The sequence below is a fragment of the Mastacembelus armatus genome, chromosome 12 (genome assembly GCF_900324485.2).
Source record: "Mastacembelus armatus chromosome 12, fMasArm1.2, whole genome shotgun sequence".
Classification (NCBI taxonomy): Eukaryota; Metazoa; Chordata; class Actinopteri; order Synbranchiformes; family Mastacembelidae; genus Mastacembelus; species Mastacembelus armatus.
Genome location: NC_046644.1, coordinates 12,187,230 through 12,208,481, shown reverse-complemented (window position 1 = coordinate 12,208,481; position 21,252 = coordinate 12,187,230). Strand labels below are relative to the sequence as shown.

The 21,252-nt window shown below is 40.0% G+C and overlaps 2 protein-coding genes across 6 annotated transcripts in view; both read right to left on the bottom strand.

The window, feature by feature from the left end:
* bmpr1bb (bone morphogenetic protein receptor, type IBb) overlaps positions 1 to 16,670 on the bottom strand; it is a 40,126-nt gene extending 23,456 nt beyond the window's left edge. The window contains exons 1-3 of one of the 3 annotated variants that reach the window (XM_026298090.2): positions 16,554 to 16,670; positions 13,603 to 13,667; positions 11,408 to 11,479 (exon numbers count right to left, since the gene is read on the bottom strand). The gene's annotated coding sequence lies outside the window, so the exon portion shown is untranslated. The remainder of the gene's footprint in view (positions 1 to 11,407; positions 11,480 to 13,602; positions 13,668 to 16,553) is intronic. The other 2 variants (XM_026298092.2, XM_026298091.2) reach the window with 2 other exon arrangements.
* Positions 16,671 to 17,228: 558 nt separating this feature from the next.
* pdlim5b (PDZ and LIM domain 5b) overlaps positions 17,229 to 21,252 on the bottom strand; it is a 32,312-nt gene continuing 28,288 nt past the window's right edge. For all 3 annotated transcript variants that reach the window (XM_026297424.1, XM_026297426.1, XM_026297427.1), the window contains 5 exons: positions 19,477 to 19,657; positions 19,129 to 19,309; positions 18,614 to 18,734; positions 18,398 to 18,513; positions 17,229 to 18,320 (listed from right to left, as the gene is read on the bottom strand). In XM_026297424.1, the coding sequence (XP_026153209.1) occupies positions 18,231 to 18,320; positions 18,398 to 18,513; positions 18,614 to 18,734; positions 19,129 to 19,309; positions 19,477 to 19,657 (689 nt within the window). In that variant the 3' untranslated portion in view covers positions 17,229 to 18,230. The remainder of the gene's footprint in view (positions 18,321 to 18,397; positions 18,514 to 18,613; positions 18,735 to 19,128; positions 19,310 to 19,476; positions 19,658 to 21,252) is intronic.

Genomic DNA, 21,252 nt, shown 5'->3' with positions numbered 1-21,252 from the left:
ATACACACACACATCCAACACAACAAGCTGAGCCTTTCTACATTTTCACAATGTCCTCCTTGGCAGGGGGATTACTTTTCAGGAGATATGGAATTGCAGATGTCAACAAAGACATCTCCAGTGCTTTACATCCCACAGAGAAACAATGTTGATATTTGCCATAAACACAGACACGTTTATCTAATAGTTGACTAGCTTAGATATGCAAGAGCAGATGTGGCTGTTTAACATGAAGATATGAATGAAGGAAAATCCTGTGATCACTGTATACCAAAAATGTTATAATGTGCACAGTAAATACAAGACAAATCATAACAGATTTTATTTCTTAATACATCAAACTGCAATCTCTTTATCTGCTTTGTTTCCATGAAGTGTTAGTGATATTCTTATCTGTCAATACCATACAAATGTAAAGAAAATAGGGACAAAAAGTATGTCTGAAGTTACTTGAAGTCAGGTGAAGGTCAAGTGTCAAGTGTAACTCAAATGCTTGAAAATCAAAGTCATATTCCACGTAGTCTAAATGTGGCATTAGAAAATCAAATCAACAAAAACCAGCAACCAGCAAATTCTATTTCTTTTGGAACAGTGTAATCCCACTTGTTGATTTGCCTCCTTACACTCAGATCTGCCCTTGTTCATCCCTTCGCTCTAACAAAAGGAGATGAGACATCCCAAGGAAGGTCTGAGTGAACGTTAAACCATCTGCTCCTGTGGCTGACGATAAACCCAAGGGCCTGCAGTCTTGGCAGAGGAACCCCATCTCTGGTTGGCTGGCTGAGCCAGAACTCATTTGTCAATCAGGCACCTTTTCCCTTAATAAGGAGAAACAGTTCAACAGCTTGGGTTGAGCCTTAACAAAAACATTTAATTCAGTGGGAAAAAGCGAGTTGGTTTCTAATTTTCTGCTTCTCTCTCTCTATGTTCCCTCTCATTTACCAAACTCCTCACAATACACTCATACTGGAAAAACTGAAACCTGTTTGTTGGCTTTAGAATGAAATTGTCTCAGCAGCTTCGAAACAAATGTCTGACAAAAATTGCACAGAACCTTTTTGTGTTGCATTAAAAAGCAAACCTGGTAACGATCTGGTTTAAGGTCAAGGAAAGGGTAGGTTTTCATTTGGGTTAGGGTTAGGTAACTAGTGGTTATGGCTAAGGTTAGGCTAGATTAGGTTTCCAGCAAATCAATGCAAATCAAGAGAAAGTTTACAGTTTATTATAAAGCATTACTGCTCTCAGTCCATCAGTAATACCTAATTCAGTGGTGTCCAGACATACACTATTAGGCATCCTACTGCGTGTAAATCTCTCTCCCTAGGGATCCTAGCACATTAGATACGGCACTATCATGAGCCTTTTCCCCCTGACGTTGTTGTTTGCTCTCTTCCAATGATAGCACAATGAAAACAGAGGAAGCATCTCGGAGAGCAATGGGGCTGCGATCAATGCCTCTGTGTCAGAGTATAAGCTAGGTGATGTCTTAACGTCTGCCCTCCTCACTTCTCAACCCCGTTTCCCTCTGACAGACCATCAAGACTCCCTCTATCGCTAATGTATCTGAATACAGTGTCATCCAGGGCCGCCTCGCAGCAGTCGATAAATACTGGAAATGCTATCCATCTCTGAAACATCACTCCTTCACTTACTGTAAGTGTGCATCACTGTGGGCATCATCCCCACACTGCTGACAGGGAGGAAGACAACACCAGGAAACACAGCTATGACAGAGCATCATCAGATGAAACCACAGACATAGTTTTCAATACTAAAATTGCAGAGTGCAGACAACATGTCTGAATTATGCTCCAATTTGTAAAATATGAAGCTGGTGTTTCACATTATCCCAGGAGTAAGGGACAACCTACAAATAAAAACTGTTCTCATGGATGGACCATGATAAAATCCAATTTTCTCTCATAGCCACAGAAATTACAATAGTGTTGGTATTTATTACTTCTGGATGACTGAGGAATTAATCAGAACAATCCATTGGAAAGGAAAACTAATTTTGTCCTTCCAAATTCAGATAACTACAAGAGTATGTGAGTAAACACCAAATGGAGAATTTGAGTCACACATGATGTCAGGAGCACAACTTCCAAATCTAGTAAAAATTTATTTGAACAAAATCCTTGCACACTGTTAGTTTGGTATGCTGTGTGTAGTGACTGTAACTATTTCACCTCCTAACCATTCCTGTGAGAAGAAAAAGTAATTATAACATAAATAATTTGAAATGCAGGAATGAAAGCACCTTTCTGACACTGCTAGACTACAACTACTAACACCACATACACGTGTATGTACACTTTTAGTGTTTTTGAGAATTGCGTCAATTGATCTATGATACATAATGATTCACTACTTTAGGCTTGTTCAAACACCCTATAAAGCTGGTGAGGTGCCAGTTTCTGTATCTGACACATCTAACCCTTAAATTCTCCATCAACATCAAACATGTCTTCCGTTTATTTGTGATCTAGAAGCACTGCTTACAATAAAGAAGTGCCTGCAGTGAAATCCACTCTGACTCCATGGAAAAGTGCTGATTTTATGTAAATAACTGTATTTGGTTGTTTTCAGCTCTCTAGGTTCAGGCCACTGGCTGTGAATACTGGAAAGTTGTTGGCAGAAGCATCTCATTAGACCTGTTCCACCTTCAAACGCTCCATCGCTCCACATTTTTCACAAGGTTATAAGACATTCATACACTTTTGGAACACAGATGCAATTACTAATTTTAGTTACTGTGATTGTGGTACATCCGTCTTAGTGCAGGAAGCTGTGGTTCACATAAAGGTACAGTACATGCAACATCAATGAGGCAGAACCCAGACATGTGAAAACAGTGTGAGGAAAATTTTAAAGTATTGTAGTGCTCTTTTAAAGTTTAGAACAAACAGGATAAAATTAACCACAGTGTAGGAATTAAGGCTGTAGCTAGCAGTTATTTTCATTATTGATTATTATCTTGATAAATTGAATAATCATTTAATGGACATTGCTCTGAAACCACCCAATCTTTGGGGATTTCGATTTAAAAAGTTTTAAAAAGTTACATTGATTTTTTTATATCTTATTTCTCTGTTCATTATGTACCCGCCACAGAAATTCATACTAAAGTACAGCAACGTCTTCGAAATATGTAAATACTGAAACTGTTTTGTTTGCACAGCTTCATGGCAATGAATCAGGGAGTTGGTTGCACTGTGTTTAAATTCTCAGAGCTTTCAGTTTTTCCTTTCCTGTGCAACAAAGCAACCTCTTGTTATACTATATGTGCCAAGCTTGCACTGTGAAGAAGGGCAACTTCCCTGCAAGTCTTACAAATTCTTATAATTTGCATATATTTGTGATCTCTACCTGATTTTCATCTAATCTAACAAATTTATGCGTTTTCCAATAATATTCTGACTGTAGCCTTCATAGTCACAATAATGTGAATAATTAATGGCGCCATGGGTCCTGTGAGAGTGGGACCAGCTGCATGTTATGTCTTGCCACCAGTCCCACTCTGCTTGACACCTTCGGCCACATCCCTCTCTTCCGATGCCAAGAGTACTGGTGGAGTACTGCGGGGTCTGAGGGCTCTTTGTGCCCACCCTGAGAGAACAAACACTATTAAGACTCAGCAACATGCCCCTCTGCCCATCCCCAGAGTGCAGCCAGTGCCAGTGCCTGTAACTGGAGAACAGAGAGCAAAACAGCTGCTCCCAGTCTATCCTGCATCTGCCACAACTGTGATCTCATGGAACAAAGCGAGAATGCAACCACACGTTTTGACTGCCTGTTCAATCACACTCCAGCCTTTGTCCTCCCTTTCTCACTCTCTACCTTTTTTTTTCCTTTTGCCACCTGATATACACAATGATGCAGTGCATCAATATTTATTTAACATTTTGAATCACTTATTTGCTTCACTTTTCTTTTTCCAAACACTGGACATGGAATCCTACATGGCCCTTTTTACACATTTGTCCTGTAAAGCAGCAATGGTCCCCAGTTGGTCACCAAGGCCACAAGCTGAGTTCAACCAACTGATTGATGGGGGTGTTTTGAGTAACTGCTGTCCTGTCATAGACAGGTGCTTCAAACAAGCAGGCTGCATGTACCACTGAAACTATGACTGGCTGTTTACTAAAATACTGTACTCTACTGTTACTACACTCAAAGGAGTACTCCTGGGATTTACCAATGCAATATCATAAAGTTGGGGAACTAGCACAGACATCACAACTGTATAGTACACGCAGGCAGTTTATATAAAGTGTGACAAACCAGCAGTAAGATTGAAAGAAAAGTCAAAAATGACAACATGCTGTACCCTTGTGACTACTGTTCTATTAGAGAGAGTCTTTTTATGTACAGGGAATATGTAATCGATCATGACTGCATTAAACTCCAGGTATTTAAGTCATCTAATTAATCTTTCCTTTTAATATCCAATGACTGAAATCAATTCACTTTGGACAGAGTCCATTTATTCAGAAAGCATAAATTAAAAGGGGACACATTTATGGAAATATACTGATCATTAGCAGAATTTCTCTTTCTTTTGTTGATCCATACATAGATGAATTTATTTAATTCCTTCTTCTCACAGTGTAGTTGTTATAATTCTAACCAAGAATTTGTCATTTGAACTAACTCACTTAAATTCTGATTCACAGATCATTCGGTGCTCTCAATGAGGCACTAGCAGGTGCTTTTGATAGTCTCAGGGAGAAGAGGGTCTCTCATGCCCATCACAAGTGGTTCAGCCATCCTTAGCCAATGTTGCTTGACTGTGCTTGTGTTCTACGACACAAAACATTCAGATGAGTACAGACCTAACATACAGTACCACAAGATAATAATACATGGACTTGGGGGACTGCCATTTACACTGGAAAACAGAATGGGCAATACCTTTCTCGACCCAACGTAACGACTCCACTAAGAGCCATTAAATCAGCCACAAATTTGCGTCGGCTTGTATTTGCTTCTATAGTTAGATGCGGTGAGGCATGCAGCCAGCGTGGCGGTGTGCCTGTAGGTATGGCAGAGTGTCAGTTCACCAGACAGCCTGTCTAGGAAGGATCAATACAGGATTACAAACAAATCCATCCCTTCAGATCTTGTTTTTAAGTGTGTACAATCCTAAAGAGTTAAAAGTTTTCCCCCATGAAGTCAGGTGATTCCCAAATGTTCCAGCTTGATTGTCCAGACAGGCAAATACGCAAACCTCCTGCTTCTGTCCATTACATTTTAACATAAAACTACTAATCAGAAACAAGAAAACCAAAGAACATGCTGAAACTTAGTGTTTCCTTGAAGATGTATTCGGTTTGGGTACATGTGTGGGAAGCCAGACTGTGCTGCTTATTTAACATCCTGGTGGAAGGGGTTGACTTTACAGACTCCAGTGACTTTAAATAACTATAACAGATGATTGACACAATGACTGACATTTACTGAGATGAAATGGGAGCGTATGCTCTGCACTGCCTGGGAAACATTCATAAGACTAACCCACACATTACATTATATTTTGATAATGGTTTTTTATTGTTGCAAAATGTCAGAAAAATCAACAACATACAGTAAAACATACAGCATGCTACTGTATGTGCCTACTAAAGGGAATTATTAGGCCACTCTCACAGAAACCAGGGTCTGTACATATGTGGAGAGATAAGCTCACATGCACACACAAGCCAAGGTCACAGACAAAACAATGTTTCTTAATTGAAAAAGATTTTTTTTTTTTTAAAAAAACATCCCAATCTGTCTGACCAGACCCCCATTAGGCCAAATTATTGTCTTTACTCAGCTAATTCCAGGACTTCTCAACTTTTAAAACAAAACTGACAAACTATCTACAAGAGGGGAAACACACATCTACCTCATCTGTCAACACATCATAACAGAGCCAATAACAAACTCTGAGCTCAGACTGAGGTGGCAGAGAGGTCAGTCGAGTGTGTGTGTGAGTATCTGAGCAGAAGGAGGGTGTCTATTCAAAGCGTGGACCTGCAGAGCAGATCCACACTGAGGGTCCCTGAGCCCCCCCGGGAACCGAAGCCACAGCGGGCAACCTGAAACCCATGATGTCATCCTCAGTGAGCACTGGCTACCAGCAGTCAGTGAGAAAGTGTACAAAACCCAAAATCAACATTACACAAGTACTGGGGTTAATTGTATTTACAGTTGACCAGCTGTGGTGGATTAATGGTTTCACTGATATAGTATGGTACATGTGTAAATAGAGAGTCTTCAATAGGGAGGTTTATGAGAGTCCCTCACTATACTTGACTATAAACCCCAGCTCTACTGTTTAATAACATTTGTTTCCAGACAATAAAACATAAACAAGGATCTATGTGCTGTATATAGGGCCATGAGTCTCAAGGACCCATTCACAGACTTAAATAAGACTCTGCATACAGTGGTAAACTCCCATTCAAACAACAGGAGAGACAATACCTGAATAAAAACCTGCACATTCTTAGCTTTCTATGGCACATTATTGACTACCCCTGGATATTCTTAAGGCCTAGTATATCTGTATCGCTTTTAACACCGATTGTTTCAGCTGGAGGCTTTGCCAGACCACGGAGGAGTAAACCTTGAGGACATACTGAGTGGCCCTTAGAACATTTGTATCTTATGCATCAAGAGTCTGTGCCAAGCCTTGCAGAGGCTATTGCCAAAATGCAGAAAAGTTTATATTTCATTACATTACAAAGCAATACTTCGAATAAATGAATTCTCATTTATTCTCGAGGTGAAAAGGCTAATGTAAAATACAGATAAGAAACACATGAGATGGAGAGATAAATGGGACTAAATGTGGAAACAGTGGAATGTGAGGTGAAGCAGTCTGGCATCCAGACTACCAGTCTCTCTAACAGGCAGCATTTTATGTGTCTGGAAAAGTGCACACAGGGTCAGACATGTCATCACATGCTATCTGTGATGAATGGTCATTTCCTCCCACTCTACTACAGGTTCCTATAGGACCTCTGTCCCTGTTCAGCTTTATCTTATGTGCTGGTTTACACACCTGATACTGCCTTTTCGCTTTAAGTTTAAGTTTTAACTAAAATCCTACAAATTAAATATAGAGCAGCCCAAGCAGAACAATGAACACATAACTGCTCATTTGTCCTTTGTATTGCACAATTTTGTTTTTGTGATTGACAATTGACCCCTGGGGGGATTTTACACTTGGCCTGACTGACAAAGCACATTCACAGTCCAGTGTCTAGATGGTATGGTTTGTGCATCTGTGTCAAGTAAAAGTCATTTTTCAGAACAAGATGAATGTGCCATGCTTTCCTCTTCACACAGTGCATTAACCCTGCACCCTCACTGGACAGAACCTGTGATCAAAGTCTGCCAAATTCCTTGGTGATGATTCCCCTTTTGGGTCCAATGTCAGGATCAGAGACCGGAGCAGGGAGACAGCATACTCAGTCAAATAAACCACATAACATTAATTTGCCATGCCAGATCTATTGCAAAGGCACACATGACTCCTTGTGCATGCACACAATGACCAAGACAAAGCACAGAGACAGCTGTCCTTTCACCCTGTGTCTAACATAGATGGACAGTGGGTGAAGAAACGATTGGACGCAGTGAGAGACAGATTCAACTCACAGGGGGTTGAGAACATCAGGATAATGATGAACTCTGTTTGTACTGAGTCCACAGTGGAAATTAGTGTCTGTGGACAAGAGAAATACGGCCTGCTTGGGTTTCTCCAGTAACATATCAAGTGAAACAATAGAACGAAAGCAGTTCAAGAACTGCATCTTCAAAGTTTGACTATAAGTCTAATTTATGACAGACAGTGGTTGCATTTTCATGCACACCAGTAAATTATACTATAAGATGATTTAAGAAATACTTTGACAGTATGGATAAAACGCTTACAGTACTTGCTTTTTTTGCTGCAATTTAAATGAAAGATCAACACTACTTTCATGTCTATGCTGAATATGAAGGATGAATTGGAATACACTCAAACCCGAACTCATACCACTCAGAGGTCCCGACCACCAGGCTGAGAACGCCAAAAATATAAATATGAACACCATTCTTGTATCTCCAAGGCTCCTTCCTCCACACTTTCCCAGATACATACAATCAGTAAGTTTCACATGTAGTACACTTTGTGCGCGCACACACACACAGAGTGTGTCATTCCAGACATATTTACATAGATGAAGTTAGATCTTTGAGAAGAAACCCTGGGGCTTTGTCTTTGCCAGAGGATCCACGACCCCTGCCTTACAACCCTACATCCCCCCCCCATCCTTCTGAACCTTAGTTAAAGGCTCAAGTTTAGGGACTAAAGTCCAGCTTGGCCCCTTAGGACTGTCTGTCTCCCTTTCCTCTGTTTACCTTAGTTCAGGCCAATTTACTGCCTGTAGCTATACTGTTACCAGTAGACTGTCAAGCCACCATATGAATATACCTACAATGAACTCATATAGATGGTTTTCATGATCTGCAACTTACACACTGAAGCCAAATAAAACAGCAGTGAGGCAGACCTATATGCATGCAGCCGACAATGCCAGTTATTGACAAGTGAAGGACCATTAGCTTTACTCTGTTGTTGACATTGGTTTGATGTGATGCCTCCTCATTAGTCAGGCTTAAATATCTTGGATGAATCACAACCAAACCTTACTCAAGCTGTAGTTAGGTCTGGGAACACATCCGCCACCAGCCCATCCATATACAGTGAGTGGCAAAAATTAAATAAAACAAAAAAACAAAAAACCTCTGTCTCCTCTCTATCTGTCAACATGACTGGGGCCCTCCTGTCTGTGATTGATGACCAGACTAGAGCATATTTCTGAAGCTGAAACGTGCTGGCTCATTTGGCTAGGAGTCATCTCTGCTTTATTTTGTTTTCATTATTCTTATTATTTCTCTGACCAGTCCAGCTGTTGAGTGTGTGTATGTGTGTACATGTGCACATGGGTACACACAGGGAGGGGTTTTTCCATGCCCTCAGTTGTCCAGGTATGTGTAACAAAATCCTGAGTTCTGTTTTGAAAACCCTGGGAGTTCCAGTCATTTTCACTTTTGAGGATTTTTCCCTCTTAGCTCTCTTCTTCTCCCCTTCCATGTCACTCACTTGTGCACCCATGGAACAATCCACACAAGATTACTTACTGCTTAATTTGCAACACTTTAAAAAAACTAAAATAAACACAGGAGCATTCTCACTGGAGACAAACGTCACTTATCTTCCAGTTTCTTGCAAGCGAGAGTTGCTGCATTTATTAATGAAACTTGACCTTTAAGAAAAAGTACAAGGGCTCTACTGTCTTGTTGTACAAAGCCACATTACTCAGGTGGAGAAAAACAGGCGGCTGTTGACAAACACACATAATCCTGCAGACAGACAAGCACACAAACTCATGAGATTTTAGGAAGTGATCATAACATTTAGAGGAGCGACACACTAAAACAAACTACTGCACTTTACTTGAAATGCAGATTCAATTTCAATTTAAAATATGTATTACTTACAGACTAGCCTCTCTAACATCTACTCAATTGGCTTTTTCAATCAAAATGTAATTACAGGCAGTGATTATTAAATGCCCTCTCCGTTTCAGCACATGATTATGTGATAAATGTGTGTTGACAAGCCAAAGAACAGTAAAACAGTGGTCACTAACTGCAGCTTGCTAAAAAAATAAATAAATAAATCTAACAAACTGTAACTTTTGTGTGACGCAACTCTTCTTCACAAGAGCTGAGAATCCATCGGGTTGCCAAATGCGATGCCAGCTGTCCACAGCTGACCACCAATTTCAGCTACAATGTATTAATCTAACACAGGGAGTGACCTTCAAAAGCACAGACAAAGCACATTTTCCGGATTTTACGCTGTCAGTGCTCTGTGAACAGATGTGGCTGTCTGCCTTTGGCTGCAGTAACCTCAAACATGCATGCAGCAAAAAAGGCCAAAGCAAATACCAGATTCAACCAGTGGATTCTATAACCCCCCCGCCAAAAAAGCATTTCATCCCCAGAAACTTTCTATCTAATCTGTGTACCCTGGCATGCAAGCATGCACTTGTATGTAGCCATTCATGTGTGACTGCTGCTCCATGTGTGTAGCAGCGCAGAGGTAATTAACAGCTGGGTCTGCTCTTGAGCACCTGCAATAACAATCCAGGCTGTAGCAGGTTAGCTCGCTGCTACTCTCGCTCTTTCTTTTTATTGTAATCTGATCCAGCTCTCCTGCCTCTGGGTAAAGCTCTCAGAGCCACTGAAGAGGCCAGACCTGGAAGCAAAATAGTGCTCCATGTATCTGCAGCAAGTCTTTGATATGGGTGAAATCAATATGATGATAGTCCATATTCATAATACAAGATATACAGTGCTAAAACACTGACTAAGCTTTCAGAAGCAGTTGAGCTACTGAAAATGTTGCTTTCCTATGTACCAGCTTCAAGGTAACCTTAAACAATTTATTCAGGGATGTCTGTAACTTTTCTGTCAGTGATGTCATCAGGCCTCTGTACCCCAAATAAAGCGCACAACTGAGGTAACTTCACAGTTACAAACACTGCTACCAAGGTGGCTCATACTAGGCTGAATGCCAGTTAATTTAGTATTTGTAGCTATAAAACCATCAGTGGGTTGATATTTGCAAAGTAACACAAGACACCTAATAGAGGTCCAAAGAGAACAAATTAGTTCTGCTGAAACTGAAAGAGAAGTGGGTCATAAATAAACAGGGAAAAAAAAAAAAAAAAAAAAAAAAAAAATCACTCAAAATGTCACTGGGGAAAGTCTGGAAAACATGTCAACTCATGCCAAACACAAACTGTTTTAACAAAGAACAACAGCTGGCGCAGGTTCCCACAAGGCACAGGCATATACAACAAATAGAGGCTAACAACTACTGCAAACTGACATGCAACCTACAGTAACATGACTTACCTTTTGTTTGCAATAGTAATTTAGTTAATCCAATGTTAAAGTCCTTCATGAAGTGCTGACATGTATTTGTCACCTGTCACCTATTTTGGTTGGCTCTAATCCTTTGACCAAAGCCAAAACCTGACAGGGATTGCAATGTTGTGTAGCACTGTGCATGAGAGGGTGTGTGTAGCTTGTTTCCAGATAACGCAGTGTGCAACCGGGCGACAAGCATCTCTCAACTGGAGGCTAAAATACATCAGATTTTTCCTGTACAGACAGCTGACAAATCTCTAACATGGTTCCTGTTCTTATTTGCTGTAGTGATCTTTAAGGTAACATGATTTTTAATACTCCACACACACAGCATGTTCTATTCTGTGCTGCTTGTTCCAGGATGTGACCGAGTCTTTAATTAATGGATTAGCATGGATAAAAGATTCCACTCCGAGGGTGGACTCACCTGATATGATCTATGCAAACCCAGCTTCTTCTTTATCGTCGCTGCAGCAGCCTCCTCATCCTCCTCTATCTCCTGGGTTGAAAATGCAAAGCTATGATTGTCAGCGCATTTCCATGCACACACACTGCCTCACAGATATGACTCTAAATGCCCTCTGCCCTCTCCCAAATCTGAAGGAAAAAAAAAAAAACAAAAAAAAAAAACAGACACATATGAAACCAATTTCACAGTCTGTCATCAGAAACACAAGGCTGAGCAACAGGAAAAACAAGAACAAGACATAAATTGATTTCATCTGTTTCTCCATCTCCTCTCACAGTCTAAGTGGCACTCGCTGTCACTTTTATTTAGCCGACAAACCAAAGGTTCAAATGCAGATTTAGATATGGTGCAGAATAAGGTCTAATGGTAGAGCAGACATATTAAAAAATTCAGAACAAAGATTTTCAGATCCATCTGTTAGGAGACCGAACTGTCAAAGGAGAGTTTGAGTGTGCTGAAACACAGAACCTTGTGCAAATCAGTATTAAAACACACTCAAGCAACTTTGAGCCATTAGCAAAACACACAGTCACAGATGGGTATTGGGCAGAAGTGTTGAATCTTGGGAGTTTCCCTTCTAGATGACAGGTGACATGCTGTGATTGTGGGTGGTCTGACTGATCTGCCTTTTTTCAGTACACCACCAGGTTAGAGCATAATTATGGGCTAACATCCTGTCTGCATGTTAGAAGTGCTGAGTCTGTGTGTGTGTGTGTGTGTGTGTGTGTGTGTGTGTGTGTGTGTGTGTGTGTGTGTGTGAGAGAGACAGTGTACACCGCTTTACGGGATCACAATTCTCTAAAAACATTTGAATGCAAAATGATTTTCCCATGCAATATATGAACAGTATTTTCATTCTCTCTAAATTTCCTATTTTTCACACTCAAAGATCACATGACCACACTGATGCACAAACACACACAGATCAGCTCACACACAGCTGTCCTTTATTTACCAGGATCCAGCCGCAGATGGTGATACAGTGTGAACTTTAACACACAGATTCTTGACATTCTTTACGGGTGTGAGTTACTCTCCAGCTGAAACCTTTGCTGGGCTTCAGCCCGCTTTACTTTCCTGCCGGGGTCACCGTATAAAGGATAATGCCATCCTTTCTGGGTATGGCAACACAGTTTTTTTTGTTTTTTTTTTACAACCTGCATGGCTTCAGCTCCTGATCGTATACCATTGCTCTGAGTTGGAGCTGTGTCAGCATATTTCACTGTTTATGAACGGTCCTGTAGTGGCAAGTTTATTGCTTAATGTCAAAGGAATGCTCATTAAACAATGTAGCAGTCCTGCTCACCATTGTAGAGTGCCAATTCAGATATATAGCATATCCATGGTGTGGTCGATGACTGTAATACGTTTCCTGATGAATGTCTAAAATTTCTCTATAGTAGAAAGGCTAAAAAATTTTTTCTAGAAAGAAAACATTTAAATCTGCTACATAAATCAGCAAAACTGTGGTAGTAATTACAAGATGAATTGTTAGATCACAATATTTCATCATTCATATACATTCACGAGTCCAGGGCTTCTACTGGTAAAACACTCAGGTGAAATTAAAGCTTCTGAGAGTTTCTAAAATGTACTGAACTCTATCAGATGTTGATCTCATTCATTTCCACCACTGCAGTCAGTACACTGAGCCTGTGTCTAGCCTGATACTTTAGTAGAAAAAAAAGAAAAACAAAAAAAAAAAAACAGGATTCTATTAGAGTCATCGTGGTTTATTTTACATAGCCATCCACATGCTCAGCAGAAAGTCAATTAGCTCGCCACTTTGGGGGCAAATTGCTGCCAAGACAGCACTGCAATCTGAACACACACACAGATTCAGCCCTGCCACAAACTACCTCTGCTTTAGAAGCATCAACACTATCTTTGTCTGTCTTTGATCAATACAGCATTCAGCTTTGGATTTCACTTTCTTCAGTGTTACCAGTCTGGAGCACTACGTGAAACCACCCGAAAGCACATATGAGAGTTTACATTCATTGGTACATGTCAGTTTTACTATCAAGAAAGTGAAGATCAATGTGTATTATGTCATTTAGTCAAGAATTTCTCTAAAGATGATAAAAAACAAAAACAAAAAAAAAAAAACAGTTGTGTCAAGTAGATATAGATGGTCTGAGAATCTGACTCACCATTCAAACATACATCAGAAAGCATCCTGTCAGTGCATCCAGCAAGAGTCAGTGCTCGCCGTTTTCTGGAAGGAAAAAAACAAGAGTTAATAGAAGCAGCTCATATGTCTACCATTTATAATCTAGAGCACTGAGACTGAATTTCAAACTCTGATCATTTCCCCCACTTTGACTTTCATCCAATCATGCAAAGTAACCCCTATCCTCTTCTGTTCTTCGATCTTCAATCACCACCCCACTCATCCTGTACCTCTTTCCCCATCTTTTTTTTTTCCTGCCCCTCTGTTCCTCTCTTCTAATAACAGGATGTCGGCTTTCTCTCACATGGTTGCTGACCTTCGAGGCAAAAAACAGAGCGGCTTGAACCTTTAAATAATTCCTGTTTGCCTTTTTCTTTCATCGGTCTCCATAGATGAACCAGTGATTTGGGTATCTACTGTAGCTCTGGTCATCTAATTAATCCATAGAGCCAGTGAAGAATTACACCTGAAAACATTCCTCCTAAGTGGATCAAGATCAGCTGAAGGGAGCCAGAGGAGTACCAGTGATCATAATTAGTTCATCTCAAAACTGAATTTCAACCTTTACTTGAACAAACTTCAATTACCATCCAGTCGCTCTATGTATCCTCCAGAGAGGGATGAGGCTATCTGGAATAAATGCAAGCACAGGCACAGGCCTGCATCCCAGAAAGCATCTGTGTCGACAGTTTTGCTGTTACAAAGAAAATAAGAAGTGTCGCTGTCTTTCCTTTGGTATGTATGGGTGTGAATGGAACATACAGTATAAAGTGTTATTGTGGAAGAACAGCAACCACTGGCACAAATCACAGTCAATGACAGGTGGAAAAGTCATAGCTATGGAAAGCCTTGATATGAGTTCCTCAAAAGGAAAAGAATCAAAAGGAAATCATGAAAAAATATAGTTCTCCGACAGCTGGAAAACACGTCGAGCAAAATATATCTGAGACTGACAGTTTGTCTCTCGGTATTCCACAGTTCCACAATTTGCTGATTGACAGTCACTGTGCATGAATTACATGACGGACTCCATAAAGCTGAAGTGTTAGTTGATAAACTCAAAACTTTCAACAAGGTATTGCAAACCTGAAGGCTCCTCTATCTGTGATATTCTCAAATACAGCTCCTATTGGGTTTGTTAATATGCAGCAAATATCTCTGCTCTGATTCGCTGACCGTGCTTCCTGTAATTAAAAGAGAGGAAACTGGGGTGAGGGGTCACAGCTTGCTAAGTTTAGTCCTGTAGACAAACCCATGAATATCTGCCTAGATCGGGAGTGTTTGTTTATGAGTGTATTTGCATCCAAGAGTGTATGTGTCTGTGTTTAAGGCTGCAGGTATGCTCAAATGTGCAATAGTTTCTAAGAGAAGTTGATATTCTCTGCACACTATCTCTATCTCAGCATTCTTTTTTGTGATACATGTAAAGGATTAAAGGCAGAGTACCACATGTGCTTAAAATCCAATACTTCAAATAAATTATATATATATACTTTTAAATGTGGGTGCTTCACCCGTATAGTTGGGTGTGCAGAGTGCTGTTTAGTGTACATTTTTAACTTTTTATGATTAATATAAGTCACCATTAGAAAACATACAGTCCAGCTTACAGGCATTTTAACAAACAGACCCTGCCTTCATGCTGCTGCTATAATTGGGCCCTACAAGAGGTACATTGGTTTTAACACAAAGTCAACTAAAGCCAACAGCGCTAGAGAGTCCAACAGGCTGCAACACATGGAGTTTAAGTCTGTGGTAGACCACAAAGTGCTGCTTTGCCATGCACCCTCACTTGAAATGCCATCCACATCGTGTAAGCCTAATGACAGGCGTTCCTCCTGCCAGCGGCAGAGCCAGTGCTAGGACTGGGTGGTGGGTGGCGGTTTGATTGCTCTCTGTGTGTTTAACATTACCTAAAAAACATTCACTCAGCTCGGCCTGAATGAGCTTCTCTGTCCTGTAGGGAGTTCACAGACAACGCCACAGACCTGCCTGACGTACGGCAGGTTGTGCTCAGACGTCTCTGGGATCTCAGGTGCTGATGTAAACATTTCACCTCAGTGATGTCACTGAGGCTCAGTGATCAACTGCACGGCACCAAGTGTGCCATGCACTGAACTGTTAAATGTTGCCATTGACCCTATGCCACTGTACACTGACTGACAATGATGTCTTTAGCTTGTTGCCAGATATCAACACACAGAGGGTGTAAGGATGATACTCTCATTCATATGATGCCTTTTTTTTTCCTGCCCTGCACACTGTAAATTTAACTTCCCCTGACTCGATGGCTATAATCTGAATCCCAACTAACAAATAAGCACATCAAGACTCCCTGAGTCTCCCTAAGAGGCCCATGTAGAAGCTTTCAAAGATATCACATGATCTTTATCAGCAGGTGTCCTGAAAATGATAATTGAACTTTCAAACCAACATGGACAAGTTAAGTTTCATATTTGCATTAGGAGATTACATAAATCATCATCATCATCATCATCATCATCATACTTTGCTTAAACTGTTTTGTTCAGCAGCTCGATGATCAGATCACTGTCAGTTAATTCAATCTATCTCAGCTGCATCTCATTCTGATGGAATAAAGACGCGCTATTCTTATAACATTAAGATGCACTGAGCTGAGATCATGGCACCAGTTACTGATAAGCATCATTATCACCATCATCATCATCATCGTCATCGTCATATATCAGTAACACAGACAGGGGTCCCGCTGATCGCCCCACAGCTGCCCCTGGCATCCAAACTCAGTGCAGGCAGCAAAAGAAGCACTTCAGTAATTTCTAATGAGCAGCAATCGCGTAAAAACAAATTGAGACCTCTGGTTTCAGCGAGGAAATCTTAATAACCACTAGGATTATTCTGCAGCAGCTCACTGTGCGCAACGACAAAACTAACACAAAGCAAACTTACCCACCGCGTCCTTCTCGCTTTGAAACCGGATCCGCACGATCCTGGTTTGTCTTGATTAGAGTTCAGCTGTGGTCTCTTGATTAGCATGTGTTCCTCCGTGTTGTGGCGGAGTTTTCCAAGTGCACCACGGGTTATTTGAGGCTGGTTATTAAATCTGGTGTGTGCTGCGCACAGCGCCCACCCCCGAGGTCTGACAGAAGTGCACATCAGTGCTCTCAGCTCTTTTCTGTCCGCGTTAAACTTACAACACTCCCAATAATAACTCCAAACACTGTTTGTCAGTCATTTCTAAACGATGTAACCAGAACATATAAGAATAATAACAATAATATAACGAACAAGTGTCTGTGTTCCAGGTGGGTGTTGTTTCTTTCCTCTCTAACTGCATATGAAGTGAATGAGGCAGCTAATGTTGGTCTTGCCTGCCTATGAAACTATACTAAATAATTAACAGCAACAGATTTATAAAACACTTAAGAGGCACAGTCCATCACTTCTTACCTGTAAAGTTTTCTATGTATTGACAAGACTGTCAAAAAGAAAAACAGGATATTTGCAGTAGGAAGAGATGCTCTTGAATCAGCCATTATTTAAGATTGGGATAAGACAGAGCTACAGTCCTCACATGCTCACAAACTTTAAATATTATTAAAATAATTATTCATTATTCACAAATTCATTCTTGAACCCTTTTTTTTTATTTCAAATGAAAGTGGGAATGCTTTTCTAATACACATTTTCTATACATAGAAATTGTGCAAGACTTTATATATATTAGAATGATTTCATGTTAACTGAGCAGTTTCTACCAAAACAGAACAAAAAACATTATGAGTGAGAGCAAATAGACTCCACAACAAAGTCCCCATGGGTAGAACATTGCATAAACACTGCCGCAGTTGAAGTTTCAGTTCCTTGATGTTCAATAAAAAGAATAAAGAACACAGAGTATAGAAGTAATCAAATCAACCAACACAGAATTTGTATTCATTCCCCTTCAATTCCAGCAAATAGTTTAATTAGATACTAGCTGAAGTAGTTTCATGTGGGTATTCACTGCATTTTGATCCTGATTTATAGGCAATACAAAATATTCATAAAGCATGAATGCTTGATCTGGGCTAAACTCTGTCCTCATCATTTTTATGCATTAATTGCAAACAGAACAAGTTTACTGCTGTATATGTTGTGTGGTCCTTTGTTGGGAATGATTAAATACCACATTGTTTTAAAACAATAAAAAAAATAGTAATATTAATAATACACTTTCCCCTTTTTATTCTGAAGGCCATTTGCTAAGTCTTCTTATTGCGAATATATTTTTCTTATATTTGACCCCACCAAGGGCCTCAGTAGGTCACTGCAGTACCAAATTTCCTATTGTGTGTGAAACAAAAATGTTCATCAAGAGCACAAAGCAAAAGCCCAGATTTAGAGCTGGCAGGGGGCTAACAGTGTATTCAAATGTATACCTGTATTTTCATTCCAAAAAAAAAAAAAAAAAAATTGCAAATGCAAATTAAAACAATATTAACACAAACATAAAGCTTACAGTGGAACCTTTGACCCAATGTTAGTCTCACACAACGTCAGAGTTAGAGAGTTATATCAGAGTGAAATACGCATTGTTGTAAACTGACAGAGTTGCCCTCTTTCATTGATATTCATAGAGAAGATTCAGATGTTGACCGTGTGGGCATGTTTCTTACACAAAGGCTTATCTTTTTTGGAGAAGAATGGCTGACCTTCTAGATTAGTAGAGCAGACCTGTGGAAAGAGACACATATACTGAGCGTTGTTGTTATTCACATGATTTTATCAATACTGTTGTCTCCTGGACCTACCGTGCACACAAAGCATGTGTCATGCCAGGTGAATCCTAGTGCCTCCAGGAATTTGTCCCCTGCTTCAATGGGGAAGTCACAGCCATGACAGTTGGTCCCAAACATGATGTAGTAGTCTGTGTAAACAAAACATTGATAAAATGTATGTATGTTTGCACACAAGGATTTCTTTAAAATATCATACTCCATGTTTTATCAGGGCAGTTGCTATTGTACCCTTTTCACAGTATGGTTGTCCATCCTCCATATGAAACATGTTGCCTCTGATTGGCTGTTGGCAAGCAGTACAGACAAAACAGGACACATGCCAGGTTTGCTTCAGGGCATTCATCACTTCCTGCAGAGATAACAGAAAAAACAAATGATGAAAAGCTTGAAGTAAATGTCACATAATCATAATGTGATCAGATATATTTTTCAAATATCTGAAGTGCTTCAATGTTTAGACTTGGGATTATATTATTTTCCTATTATTATTCTTTAGATGATTTTTTGACACTTTAATATTAAACAGGCAATAATATCTATGTGTCCTGTATGTTTTAAATCAAAATTCCCACTGAAGACTCCTAATGTGTTAGGACCGACTGAAAGAGCATATTGTATGCATGAATTTTAGTTTTAATATAGGAACAGATAGTAATCTGGCTAGAACAGTCAATCCTGTTTATATTATTAGTAAAGTAAGAGGTTTCAATAACAATAAAGTAAGGAAGACTTTTGCAGCTCACCCCCAGAATCTTCTGGTGGCAGCGGGCACAGGTGGGAGCAAAGAACTGCTCATAGCAACGTTCACAGTACACCTGCCCCTTTTCCTCCACAAATCCATGCTCTGCCAGGGAGGAGTGGCAGTGAGAGCAGTTGAATTCCTCTGGATGCCATGACATGCCCATGGCCACAAGGAATGGGCCCCTAGTTAGAACAAGCAAGGGGCAGAGTATTTATAAAAACATCCATCTACTAAAGTTTTTAAGTTATATAGAAATTCACACTCTTGTTTATTAATCACTGAAATGTTTGAATTGTTTAAAGGTTCTTGTAAATGCAGGTTTAAATGTTGTTTTTCTGATGCTAGTTACCTGATGACTTTGTTACACTTGTTGCACATTGGGGTGCGTGTGCCAGCTGGGATGTGCTCAGCCCTCTGCACCAGAGAGTTAAGGTCCTGTGGATGTGGCTGTGGGGTGGGGCGGTCTGGGCCTTTGGGAACAGCGTTGGTAACTTTGCCAAGCGAAGGAGCTGCCCCACCCTTAGGAAAACCTAAACAAGCAGGGAACATAAAGAGTCAGTATTCCAATGGAAAAAATAGCTGCACCATTATGGGCATTAGATAAAGTGCTGTATTAGAGAAAATGTAGCTTATTGAGTTGTATATTAATAAACAGTAATGAAAACAAGTAACAAACTGCTTACAGTAAGAACTGTAGTTTTCCTCTACCAGTCAACTACTTTCTCCACTCATTCCTTAGTATTACTTGACCAGAACAGATCTACAAAGTTTAGCTGTGTGCTGTGAAATAATGAATGGGAATTATTGGATGATCTCTAACATCGGCTGGGTCGGACAGAGCCACCCCACCCTCTACAGACAAGATATCATTTTTTTCCCACTCAGGGAAACAACACATTCCCAGGGTCAGAGGAGACACCTGGAAAAATAATCCCCCTCTTCTCATCTCTGAACATGTGGAGAGGATGCACGGTTTTTCCTTCTCCTTCCAGTATGGAGGTCAGTGCTGGCTGCCCTCAGAGGGAGCGCTCAGGGGAATGGAGACTGGGGACAGATACTACTGAAAGAGAGCACTGTTATCAAAGACTTTGGAGGTCAAAGAACAAGTGTCCTCTAAATGTCTTTGTAACAGTAAGCAAACAAACTAAATAAACAGATTGGGACACTGGCAGAGTGAGTAATGGGCTTAATAAGAAGAAAGAGGCATAACTTCTGAATGGAGATAAAAAAAAATTTAGAAAAATGGTATGTTTCACTGTTAATTGTTGGTTAACTAATATTGTCCGAAGTGTCTAGCAGACCTGAGCATAAGCGTAGCAACCACTGAGGGCACTACGCTGATGTCTGTGATGTTTTTGCACTTTCCAAATCAAATAGAGGCAATCCTGTATCATGTACCCAATAAAGCCTGAACATTTAGCAAACGAAATGCAGGTGCATGAGGACTCATGATTTAGCATCAATTATTTATTAAGTTATGTTTGACAAAAATAATATTTTTTTCGTAACATTAAACACAATATTGAAGCAGATAAGTACACTGAAATCTAAATATTTTTCAGTGTCACCATATGACCTTGTCTGTGTGAAAGCTGGTGCAGTGGGGTGGATGGTAATAAGCTGTCAGCAGGGGCAAAAATTCTAAATGAATTCTTTGGCATCAGCAAAGATTGAGGGTTGAGCTTTATTAAATAGGACAGAAAATGAAAGATACATTTGTGAGTTTGCCTTTTCTGTCATGCTGTATAAGGAAGATAAGGGGGAAAAAAATCAGCATGAAAAGATATTCAAACTGGATCACAGCAGGACTGCAAATCTCAGCTTTGGTTGTTCTTTCTGGCTAAAGACGGAGACGGGGAGATGGAGAGGAAGCATAGGAGTCACACTAGGAGACAAACTATGTGTGTAATTGATTAAAGGCTCTACTGTATGTATACAATGTTAATATGGTTGGCTGTAGCATATTTAAAATTGGTTATTGATTGTTTGCTTTTTTAACATATGCGGCCTAAATGAATTTAAAAAAGGTCACATTGCAGATTTCAGATACACAGCTCATATCCTCATGACCACAATAACATAGGTGCTTGTTTACCTGGACTTAAGTATGTTCTAATCTGACTAT